The sequence below is a fragment of the Chiloscyllium plagiosum genome, unplaced genomic scaffold (genome assembly GCF_037043375.1).
Source record: "Chiloscyllium plagiosum isolate Xiang-an unplaced genomic scaffold, Cpla_swu_hap1 HiC_scaffold_8, whole genome shotgun sequence".
Taxonomy (NCBI): Eukaryota; Metazoa; Chordata; class Chondrichthyes; order Orectolobiformes; family Hemiscylliidae; genus Chiloscyllium; species Chiloscyllium plagiosum.
Window position 1 is genome coordinate 34,263,229 of NW_028270146.1, and position 12,866 is coordinate 34,276,094.

At 41.7% G+C, this 12,866-nt stretch overlaps 1 protein-coding gene across 2 annotated transcripts in view; it reads right to left on the reverse strand.

Annotated features, from left to right (window-relative positions):
• Positions 1-2,931: 2,931 nt before the first annotated feature.
• slc24a4b (solute carrier family 24 member 4b) overlaps positions 2,932-12,866 on the reverse strand; it is a 306,750-nt gene continuing 296,815 nt past the window's right edge. For both annotated transcript variants that reach the window (XM_043697208.2, XM_087989693.1), the window contains exon 16: positions 2,932-6,602. In XM_043697208.2, the coding sequence (XP_043553143.1) occupies positions 6,450-6,602 (153 nt within the window). In that variant the 3' untranslated portion in view covers positions 2,932-6,449. The remainder of the gene's footprint in view (positions 6,603-12,866) is intronic.

The following is a 12,866-nucleotide window of genomic DNA, read 5'->3' on the forward strand; positions in this document are numbered from 1 at the left end:
TCCACCCATCGAGTCCACAGCAACCCTCTGAACAGCATTGCACCCAGATCCACTCCCTCTCCTAAGCCTATAATCAGCATTTCCCATGACCAATTCACCTAACCTGCACATCTTTGGACTGTGGGAGAAAACCAGAGCACCCGGACATGGGGAGGATGTGCAAACTCCATATAGACCGTCGCCTGTGGTTGGGATGAAACCTGGATCCCTGGTGCTATGAGGCAGCAGTGCTAACCACTGGTGATGGTGGATGAGGGGGTGTGGTTCTGGGGGAAGACATCCTAGAAGGGAAGGAAGGAACTTCTGATTGGTTCAGGGGGCCCAGTAAGAATGGTTCCGCATCTCATTGACCCTTCACACCAATAGACTGAGCAAGGTTATCTGCTGGGCTGGGGACATATGATGGACGTTTCTGCCACCAGTTCAATTCTGAGGGCAGAAAGATAAGGCTGATAAGTGGACGTCAATTGCCCACTCCGGGGTCTTATTTGCCTTACTGGCAGGCAGTTGCCCCAGTGCTCCCCACTTATATATTTGCACTGTGGCAGGTATGAGTGGGCAGACAGTAGTCAGGCCACTTGCTGGGCTTAATTACCTCCCACTGCCATCAAATCACTACAGCGTCCAGCCCAGTGAATGTTCATCAATGGCCATTCCCAGACATGCAGACCAGAAGCATATATTACAGAAGAGAGGAATTGGTGATGGATTATGAGAAGGTGGGCAAAGGATGGAAATCGTATGCAAAGTCAGTTCAATTGTTCAGTTGAGGGCAAAGAAATATCACTGATACAGTGATATTTGGAAATAGTTTTGAAAAACGCCAGGCTGGAACAAAGGATGATCTGCATGTTTCAAAGGTGAGTTAGCCAGGACCTTGTGTGCATCCATAGCAACAGCTTTTATTCGCAGGACTTTAGTGGGCCAATTTAAAACTATTTCCAATTGCAAAGAAAGGTCACAGACCCGAAATGTTAACTCTGTTTCACTCTCCATTGATGCTGCTTGATCTGCTGACCCTTTTTCTAGCATTTTCTGATAATGCCTCAGATTTCCACATTCATAGCATTTCACAGGAAGTGGAAAACTGAACATCAGTTTCCCTGGGGAGTTTTCTTTGCTGAAGGCACTAACGCGTGCTGGGATCAGTACATGGCTGTGAGAAGTCCTCCAGACCTGGATCATAGTCTGGTCTGACTTCAGGCAGTAAGACTGTGGAGCTCACTATGAGAAGATGTCAGAGCTGGGGTGGAAACAAGGACACCCTTCACAGTAAGGATTGCTGCACAGTAATTGACAGAGGGCAATCCTGAATAATTTATTTACTCCTTCAGAGTTGACAAATAAAACAGTAATTTGGCTGCCTCATTCGAGATCAACAAAGGACCTAGGAATCAATTATCTGGGTCCATACCAGAGTTTGCAATCCACTTACCTATTAATCATTGGGAACATTACAATTATTATGGTAATCCCAATTATGCTAACATTGTTATTGCAGCATTTTTTTAACTTGCTTAAAATAGCAGGTTGATAACAATTAAGTCTATCATCTGAAGATGTCCTTTCAGACTGAGAACCTTTGTGACCGTACAAAGTGAAATGCTCATTTATAACACCAGAACTGTGCAGTTTTCTCTGCATCATGCTGTGTGCAGTCTTTGTTCATTCCTGGGCTTGTAACAAAACCCAGAAGGTGAAACTACAGTTTAACAATCCATGGAGCTCTCAAACAGGAAGAAATCATAAAGACCGAATCAGTAAAACTACAAATTGAAATGTTTTAATTGGCGTCTCAATGTGCAAACATTCAGTTTTTGCGCATAGCATTTTTATTGCCATGGTACCATTAAAATGGTGTCGAAGATGTGAAAGCTAAGTTGCATTCACAATAAAACAGGATTGGATTATGTGCGAAACACACCCACCATTCCCCCTCCCCCCCTCCACTAACCAGAATCCCTTTAAAAGAAGAATGTGTGTGCATTTGCAGATAGTAGACAATAAGCTCAATTCAAACTGGTCACAGTAGGACAAAATATGACACTTTGGCCTCTATCTTCACCACGACAGAGACTCCCTTGTGTTGAAAATGTGGATGCACTCAAACATTTCAGGTCCTGCCCTCCAAACATGGCACATCCCTTTTTCAAGGAGAGCGGGAGAAGGTCACGTTTGCACTCACACATGCATGGAGGCAACTGGCCACGTCAATCATCAGTTGCCTCCACTTCTGTGTGACTTTACAGATTAGGCCTGATTTGAGCAATTCTATGAGGAGAAAGTGAGGTCTGCAGATGCTGGAGATCAGAGCTGGAAATGTGTTGCTGGAAAAGCGCAGCAGGTCAGGCAGCGTCCAGGGAACAGGAGAATCGACGTTTCGGGCATAAGCCCTTCTTCAGGAATGGGGAAAGTTGCTTTCCCCATTCCTGAAGAAGGGCTTATGCCCGAAACGTCGATTCTCCTGTTCCCTGGATGCTGCCTGACCTGCTGCGCTTTTCCAGCAACACATTTTGAGCAACTCTATGCATCACAGGAACATGAGCAGGTTGTTCAGCCCTTTGAGCCTGCCCAGCCATTCAATATGATCAACATTTCCTTCATTCACCCCATCCCCATAATCCTATACACCGCTGGTAATCAGAAATCTATCAATTTCTATCTTAAACATACTCAAAAACAGATACTCCATAGTCCTCTGCTGTAGAGAATTCTAAAGGTTTACAGCCTTCTATTTAAGAAAAAAATCTCATCATAGACCTGAGTGACACATCCTATCTCAGGTATACTTTTGAAAGGGTCGAAAAGTGTAGCGCTGGAAAAGCACAGCAGGTCAGGCAGCATTCGAAGAGCAAGGCAGTCGACTGATGAAGGGCTTATGCCTGAAATGTCGACTCTCCTGCTCCTTGGATGCTGCCTAACCTGCTGTGCTTTTCGACTATGATCTCCAGCATCTGCAGTCCTCGCTTACTATTAATTATTTTGAAAAGGGCATCTACCCTTTCGGAAATGTCCTAGAAAGGGTAGATGTCCTTTTTTGGAGGTAAGGTGACCGCTAGAGGAAGTTAAGTGACATTTGGAGAAGGTAAGGTGCCATTTCGAATTGTTAAATGTAGGCATGAATTTCCATAAAAGGTGCATAATCTAATTAGAACTGTTCAAATCAATTGTAAAGATGTGTTAAAAGTGGCAAGAGTACCTATCAAAAAGATCTCTCAAAATGTCAAGAGGAGAAGACCTGTCAAAATCAACTTTCAAAGGAAGTTTTCAAGCTGTCAAAGCAATTAGACTTTGAAAAATGATCTGGAGTCTTTAAAGAACATTACTTGTTATTTAAGTCTCAAAGAGTGCGGTGCTGGTAAAGCACAGCTGGTCAGGTAGCATCGGAGGAGCAGGAAAGTTAACATATCGAGCATAAGCCCTTCATCAAGAATGGGGTGTTGCCCAAGGGGGCTGAGAGATAAATGGGAGGGGGTGGGGCTGGGGGAAAGGTAGCTGGAAATGCTTTAGGTACATGAAGGTGGGCGTGAAGGTGAAAGGTCAGAGAGGAGGGTAGAGCAGATAGGTGGGAAGGAAGATGGACAGGTAAGACAGTCTGTTGACAAATACCCATTTAAGCCTGTTGACATAAGCTTGAGGACTTCAAATAAAGTATTACTGCTGCATTAGTGATTTCATAACCATCCATTATGATAGTAGGTTGTCTACCACTTCATAGTGCATTGACAACTAAAAGTGGTTATCAAAGCTTTAAATTAATTCCAATATTCCCAAGGGATTGAGCACTTTAATGAAATGCTTGTTCTCTTAAGATGTTATAGCATTGAGAGAATGTGAATGGATTTTCATAAAAGATAGTGTTTCTCTCAATATAGTGAAGACTACAATATGAACTTAGAATTTTATTTTATCTCATTCAAGATGAATTCTGAGATTTGTACATGATGGATACCAGATGGATTGACATAATAGGTGTATGGTAGTGGAAGAGGAACAGGAGTTGGCACCAAGTTATCATGGAGGTTGTAAAGAGTAAGAGGGGTGACTTGATAGAGGTTTATAAGATGATCAGGGAAATAGATAGAGTAGACAGTCAGAGACTTTTTCCCCGGGTACAACAGAGTGTTACAAGGGGACATCAATTTAAGGTGAAGGGTGGAAGGTATAGGGGGGGATGTCAGGGATAGGTTCTTTACCCAGAGAGTGGTGGGGGTATGGAATGCGCTGTCTGTGGGAGTGGCAGAGTCAGAATCATTGGTGACCTTTAAGCGGCAATTGGATAGGTACATGGATAGGTGCTTAAGCTAGGACAAATGTTCGACACAACATTGTGGGCTGAAGGGTCTGTTCTGTGCTGTATTGTTCTATGTTCTAGTAATTGAGATGATTGTAGGGACAAAGACTGGCAGGCCAGGTATGGGTGCAATGGTGGTAGTACAAGTGGTGTGTGATCGCATAGTGCATGCTTAAGGGAAGGAGTGAGAGGGTGTGAGGGCTGGGGAGTGTTTTATATTTCTTTCAAGTCTCAAACTTCAATTCAGTGTCATTGCACAATGTCAGGTCTTCCATGCAGCCCTCCTCTGAACCAGGCAGCCTCCAATCTCGCTCCAGGGTCGCCCAGCCTGAATTCTAACATAGTCCGCTTAACAGACTAAAGTGGTATGGGCAGCCATTTCTTTACAAAAAGTCTCCTGACTTGTGGAAGAATATCCATGCTGGGAGAGTCCAGAACTAGAGGGCATATGTTTAGGGTGAGAGGGGAAAGATATAAAAGAGACCTAAGAGGCAACTTTTTCACTCAGAGGGTGGTACGTGTATGGAGTGAACTGCTAGAGAAAGTGGTGGAGGCTGGTACAATTGCAACATTTAAAAGGCATCTGGACAGGTATATGAATAGGAAGGGTTTGGAGAGATATGGGCCAGGTGCTGGCAGGTAGGACTAGATTGGGTTGGGATAGCTGGTTGACATGGACGAGTTGGACCGAAGGGTCTGTTTCCATGCTGTACATCCCTATGACTCTATCTCTTGCTCATGTCAGAAGCATGCAGAATAGCTCAGCAGTAACTTAGTCACTGACAGGGAAGTTATCTCCAGATATTCCTTTCTGTGTAATACATAGTTCCATGGAGTGAACAATTAAGTCTGAACGTATGTTTAAATATGTCTGCTCATTAGTCATTTTCCAAGATTGGCATTTAGTTCAAAGCTTACTGAAAGCAAAATGCAGATTTGCCAGAGATTTTTTTAAAAAAGCCATTGCCAGTCTTACATTTAAAAAATGTAAATTTATGCTCAAAGTTCATAATAGAAACAAAAACATCTGTTAAAAGATGTTTTTAACGATGTTACTAAACACCATATAACTAAATCCTGTTGCTCTTATCCGCAAAAAAGATTCATCTGCTCGTTGCCCATTGCCTTTCATTTAGAAAGCAACCAATAAATGTGAAAATATACAAATTAAAGGGTTAACATCCCTTTTCTTTAGTTTTCCAAGGCTGTAATGAAAGACCTGTTAAAAATATCAAACAGTTCTATTCAGATTCTTGTTATGTATGGCAGTGAGGGAAACATACAGAAGGACTATTTATATTGCCAAAATATCGCAAAATTGATGTAAGATCTATATTGCACTTTACAATTCAGTCCAAGAATAAATTCATCCATGTCCATCGCAACTGGAACAAATGAATTAAATGTTTAAAAATGTGTACACAAAGTTCTTCTTTTGATAAAAGGAACTCTGTCTTTAGTATGTTCTTTCTATATATGTATATGTATATATAACATAATATCAAAATACATATGAATCAAAATTCAAACTTAAAATCAGGATATATACTTTGTTATTAAAATTTACAAGAATGTTTGCATCTTCTTTCATTATTGGATTACTATCACCAAATATACAAATAATCTTGTTCAAGTCCATACAATTCCAATATATACTCTTTAAGTTACCGAACAGAGACAATTTGCCACTCTTGTATTGTGGCCTAATAAAAATTAGGTCAGAAAGGTCTGCCTAATAAATTCTTCCCACACAAAACATATGTGGTGAAGTCCCTTGAAAAATAAAGTGATTTGTAGCACTCTTGCTGTTTAATAAATACATTATAATTTTGTGCTTGTGTGCACAAGCAGGAGGCTATAAAATTAACAGGAAATCCAGATGAAATTCTCCCCTCAGGATGTGGTAGATAAGTCAATAATTTACAAGTGTATTTCATTAAAGCTCCATGTGAGGGAGCCAGAACTCCTTATTGGACTTCAATACACAGCAATCAGTCAGCAGGCTTTTTTTTCAAATATTAGCTTTGGCTCTGTGGCAAAAGCTCATTTACCTTCCAAAATAGTCACAAATCATTCTTTATGCATGAAAGAAGGAAATGCAAGAACAGCCACAGAAAAATTCTGTTCGATGATCTCTGGTTGCTGTCCAATCTGCTTAAATGCTGTCTTGGCACATTGGCAGGTTGACAAAGGTAAACACATTGAATTCGATCATTATTGAGAAACACAAGAAGATAGCATAGAGGATGAGCACATAAATACCAAGCTTTGTATCCAGTTTCCATCCATTCACGTGGATACCAGCCACCTAGAACCACAAATACAAATATATATGTATACACAGTTAGCATAGAGTAAAGGATATGCAATCACATTGTATTGAAGACAGTAACCGATGTTAGGAGCTGATAGTGTTCAACATGACTTTAGCATTTATATCAACTAATATTTTACATTTCAGCATTTAACTACATTGAGCTCCTAAAATAATTTTAGTGCTTATGACGGGTAAACAAATTTTTCGATGAAATGGCAAGTGTCTGAAGTCTGTCTGCAGTCCATTAGCCACTATTGCTCACCACTTCCAAAAGTACATGAGAATAGCCTTTGTGTTTAAAGTAAAATGCCACACAGTAAGGCACAAACCCATTGTAGGGTTTTGTTATCAGAAGATAATTCCGGCAAAATCAGTGGCAACGGGCACAACCAGCAGGCGAAAAGAAACATACAATTTGACCTTAAGAAAAATAAGTAAACGTTTCTGCTTTGTAGTGCAAACATTTACAAACATTATTTCATTCATTTGTCATTGCTGGTCACAATATATTTCAACATTTGTTGCTCCTTTATTTCTTTTCTTGTCAGACTGAAAATATTATGGATGTAGGTTTGTTTGCTGAGCTGCAAGGTTCATTTCCAGACATTTTGTTACCCTACTAGGTAACATCTTCAGTGGACCTCAGGTGAAGCAGTGCTGAAAATTCCTGCTTTCTATTTATGTGTTTGGGTTTCTTTGCGTTGGTGATGTCATTTCCTGTGGTGATGTTTTTACTGTGGTGAAAGCACTTCCTGTTCTTTTTCTCAGGAGGTAGTAGATGGGGTCAAACTCGATGTGTTTGTTGATAGAGTTCCGGTTGGAATGCCGTGCTTCTAGGAATTCTCATGCGTGTCTTTGTTTGGCTTGTTCTAGGATGGATATGTTGTCCCAGTTGAAGTGGTGTCCTTCCTCATCTGTATGTAAGGATACTAGTGAGAGAGGGTCATGTCTTTTTGTGGCTAGTTGGTGTATTCTGTTCATGTATCCTGGTGGCTAGTTTTCTGTCTGTTTGTTACGGTCCTTGCACGGTGTTTTGTAAATGACATTAGTTTTGTTTGTTGTCTGTATAGGGTCTTTCAAATTCATTAGCTGCTGTTTCAATGTGTTGGTGAGTTTGTGGACTACCATGATGCCAAGGTGTCTGAGTAGTCTGGCAGTCATTTCCGCGATGTTTTTGATGTAGGGGAGAGTGCCTAGGGTTTCTGGATGTGTTTTGTCTGCTTGTTTGGTTTTGTTGCTGAGAAATTGCAGACTGTGTTTATTTTGAATAAGCGGTATTGGTGATTTTTCTCTGCTCTGCGTAGTTGTTCTGTGCTGCAGTGTGTATTGGTTCGTTGAAATAATCGCTCTACTGTGACATCTAGAAATGGCAGTTTGTTGTTTTCCTCCTCTTTAGTGAATTTTATGCCAGTAAGGGTATGATTGATGGTCTTGAAGATTTCCTCTAATTTGTTTCATTTAGTGATGACAAAGGTGTCATCCACGTAGCGGACCCAAGTTTGGGTTGGATGGTTGGCAGAGCTGTTTGTTCGAGTCTCTGCATTACTGCCTCTGCTAAGAATCCTGATATCGGAGATCCCACGGGTGTTCCGTTGGTTTGTCTGTAGGTTTTGTTGTTGAAGGTGAAGTTTGTGGTAAGGCATAGGTCAAGCTTGATGATACTGTCCTTGGCTCGGATTAATGAAACCAGACAGATCCAACACACCACGCTTCTACGGATTACCCAAAATTCACAAACCAGGAGCCCCCCTCCAACCCATAGTCTCACTACCTGGAAAACCAACTTACAGATTGGGCAAGGAGCTACACAAGACTAAAACACTTAGTAGAAGACTCACGCCACTCCATCCAAGAATTCTTGAAGAGCATCAAAGACACTAAGATAGAAGAGGATGAAATAATGGTCTCCTTTGTTGTAACAGCCCTGTTTACATCAATCAACATTAACCTGGCCAAGGAAACACTGACTACACTATTAGAAGATCTAAAGACACATACACCAAACACCACTAACTTCATCAATAAGGACACATGTCACAGTAAAGCAAACAGCCAATGGGGAACTTCAAACTAGCGTCTACAGGAAAACAACACACATGGACCAAATATTGAACGACAGAAGCAGTCATCCCAACGTCCACAAACAAAGCTGCATCAGAACATTATTTCAACGAGCCAACACACACTGCAGCACAGAGGAACTACGCAGAGTAGAGGAAAATCACCTGTACAGTGTATTCAAAAAGATTGGGTACCCAATGAACACAGTCTGCCGATTTCTTAGCAACAAAACCAAACAAGCAGACAAAACACGTCCAAAAGCACTAACCACTCTCCCCTACATCAAAAACATCTCAGAAATGACTGCCAGACTACTCAGACCCCTTGGCATCCCACAAACCCACCAACACACTAAAACAGCAGCTAATGAACTTGAAAGACCCTATACAGACAAGCAAAATGAACGTCATTTACAAAATACCGTGCAAGGACTGTAACAAACACTACATTGGACAAACAGGCAGAAAACTAGCCACCAGGATACATGAACACCAACTAGTCACAAAAAGACATGACCCTCTCTCACATACGGATGAGGAAGGACACCACTTTGACTTGGACAACACATCCATCCTAGGACAAACCAAACAAAGACACGCACAAGAATTCCTAGAAGCACGGCATTCCAACAGGAACTTTATCAACAAACACATCAAGTTTGACCCTATATACTACCCCCTGAGGAAAGGAACAGAAAATGACTTCACCACAGGAAATAACATCACCACAGGAAATGACACCACCAACCCAAAGAAACCCAAACATATAAATAGAAAGCAGGAATTTTCAGCATTGCTTCACCTGAGGCCCACTGAAGATATTACCTAGTAGGGTAACAAAATGTCTGGAAATGAACCTTGCAGCTCAGCGAGCAAACCTACATCAAAAAACCTCAACCTGAGCTACAAATCTTCTCAAAACTTGCTGAAAATATTAGTTTTAAAAGCTACGGGGTGACTTTTCTGATTTTGGGAAGTTTCATGAAGGGTTTCTCTCCGTAAGCTTTGGTGAGTTTTCTCATACAATTCTTTGCTACTCATCTCATTATATATGCCCAACACCTCACTGCAACTCAGCGCTATGCTGTGCTTGCCAGAGACAGAGCTACACATCACAGCCATCACTTTCAGGGTTCCCACCGCCAGTGTCGGGTTTAAAGCCCAGCTATCCCCAATTCAGGTCAGTCCCTGCCAGCCAGATTGCCCTTTCGCAGTTTCTGTGTGGAAAGAACTGCCTCAGAGATGGTTGACAAGGGCTCCCTGGTTTATTGTTAGAGGCGTGGAGGTCCTCCGCAAATGTTCCTTGCCAGTTCTCAACCCAAACTTTAGCATTGTCCAGACCTTGTTACATTTGGACATGGATTGCTTCAGTACCTAAGGAGTTGCAAATGATGCCGAACACTATGCAATTATTGGTGAACATTCTCACTTCAGACCTTATTCCGGAGGGAATGTCATTGAGGAAGCAGCTGAAGATGGTTGGGCTGAGGACATTGCCCTGTGGAACATCTGCAGAGATGTCCTGCAGCTGAGATGACTGACCTCCAACAACCATGACCATCTGCCTTTACGCTGAGTATGACCCTAATCAGCTGTTGATTCTCACTGACACATATCTGACTCTGGTAGACATTAGATTATGATAGAATTTTGCACAGCTGTGACACTCTCCAAGTCAAATAGCTGGCTCTCAATGTCTTATTTACAGTGTTTGTATCAGAACACAGTCCTAGCAGTTGCCAGGACTGCGTCAGATGAATCCGATCAACAGTGAACCAGTCGTTCTGGGGGCAAACTCAGGTGGACTTCACACTGACAGTAATGCTGTCAGATTATATTTACATCCAAGGGTGTGCTGACTGTAATGATTATTTTAGACTTGTCTGTATATCTCACAATCTGCCAAGTCATGGTACTAAATTGCACGTGTAGGTTTTGGAATGATAAATAGAGACATCAGGCTGGTAAGTATGAGTGATAGAAGTCAAAGAAAGCTTCAGCCTCCTGTTACTGTTGAATAGAGAGATGGAATATTATTTTCAGACGTAGGCTATTGCAAATTCTTCATAATGTCCCAGGAGAGGCACATGAGACCACTAAATACAAGACTGCCAAGCTGCTAAATTTAACATTCAATGATAAGTAACAGTCAGAATAGATAATCAAATTCTTGGTTTGTAAAATGCAGCGCAATTATGGAAACTTGGATAATACAGGTCCCAGACTGATAAATACAGCTGCCAGACTGGTGAAAGCTAACATTAACCTGATGAGTACAGCTCCCAAACTAATAAATGCACCATCAGAATAATGAACACAGCTCTCACACTCAAAAATGTAGTCATTAGATTGATAAATACAGCTCCCAAACTAATAAAGCCATCATCAAGCTGATAAACACAGCTCCCAGATTATCAATTACAGCCTTTAGCTTGATAAAAACAAGGTGCATTAAGAATTAGGACTATTGAGGAAACTTAACTACTACAATTAGATCAAGATATGTTTAAGGATCGAGTGTCTTCATAGCAAATGATGTCTAGCTACAAAAAGTATTGCTCCACATGTGGGCAGTTAAAATATTAAATATGCTCATGTCTTAAAAAGGAAGAGAATTAAAGGCAGTGGTGAAGGAAAAGGGGAGCAGATATTTAGTTAATCAATTTCTAAACTTCTCATCCCTTATTGCTAAAATAAATACATTTCTGGGTATTATGTGCAGTTCTATTCAATATAACTAAAAGTTTACAGTTTTGGAATCATTCATGAGCTTGGTGAGGCTTCAGTTAAAACTGTGTCCAGGTTTGGTTTCCTCACACAATGGGGAATATTGCTTTGGAAAGTGGGCAGTATGTGCCATTGTTTTAAATTCCAGTTAAAGCTCATTTAGCTGGGTAAGCCTGAAATGAGTTGGATCCCTCTACTTTAGACAAGTGTAGGCTTTAAGTGATTGACACCGCCCTCTTGCCCTCCAGCTCAGCACCAGTCTCTTGAACTGTCCTACCTGCCCATTTTACCTTCCCACCCAATTGCTCCATCCTCCCCTTCAAACTATCACCATCACCACCAATCCCCCCCCCACCTGCATCTACCTATTGCCTTCCCAGCTACCTCACCCCCACCCCCACCCCCACCCCCCTATTTATCTCCCAGCCCCCCTTCCTCAACCTCCAAATTCCTGATGAAGGGCTTACACCCGAAATGTCGATTCTCCTGCTCCTCAGATGCTACCTGACCTGCTGTGCTTTTCCAGCACAGCATGTTTTGAGTGATTGAGTCGAGTGACCAAATTATGTTTATGCAAATAATCGTCTCTCAACTGGATAGATTCAAGAGGATCACGGTTACTAACGGCAAAACTAGATGGATCACATGGATGTTGGATTATTTCTGTTTTCCTGAGAAATAGTGGAGCTGTTGAATAGGTGAACCCTGATTTGCTAAATTATTTCAAGACAGAGTTCGATCTGTTTCTGATTTGGGTGGAAGCCACAAGACTCACATTAATCAGGGCCAATACAATTCCCTGGACTAGTTTTGATTACTTCAGGAGGTCAGACAGTCTCCTATGATGGACTGAATTTCTATTTGATATTCTCTTTGTGTCAGGAGACTACTAGACATCAGGGGGTTATGTCTGGTGCATCTGACATCACAACTATCTGGGAGAAGCTGGATTGACAGTCAGTATTATGGAATAGCAGAGCTATGTGGGACAAAATAAGACCATAAGACATAGGAGTGGAAGTAAGGCCATTCGGCCCATCGAGTCCACTCCTCCATTCAATCATGGCTGATGGGCATTTCAACTCCACTTACCCGCATTCCCTCTGTAGCCCTTAATTCCTTGTGACATCAAGAATTTATCAATCTCTGCCTTGAAGCCATTTAGCACCCTGGCCTCCACTGCACTCTGCGGCAATGAATTCCACAGGCACACCACTCTCTGGCTGAAGAAATGTCTCCGCATTTCTGTTCTGAATTTACCCCCTCTAATTCTAAGGCTGTGTCCACAGGTCCTAGTCTCCAAGCCTAATGGAAACAATTTCCTAGCATCCACCCTTTCCAAGCCATGTATTATCTTGTAAGTTTCTATTAGATCTCCCCTTAATCTTCTAAACTCCAATGAATACAATCCCAGGATCCTCAGCCGTTCCTCGTATGTTAGACCTACCATTCCAGGGATCATCCGTGT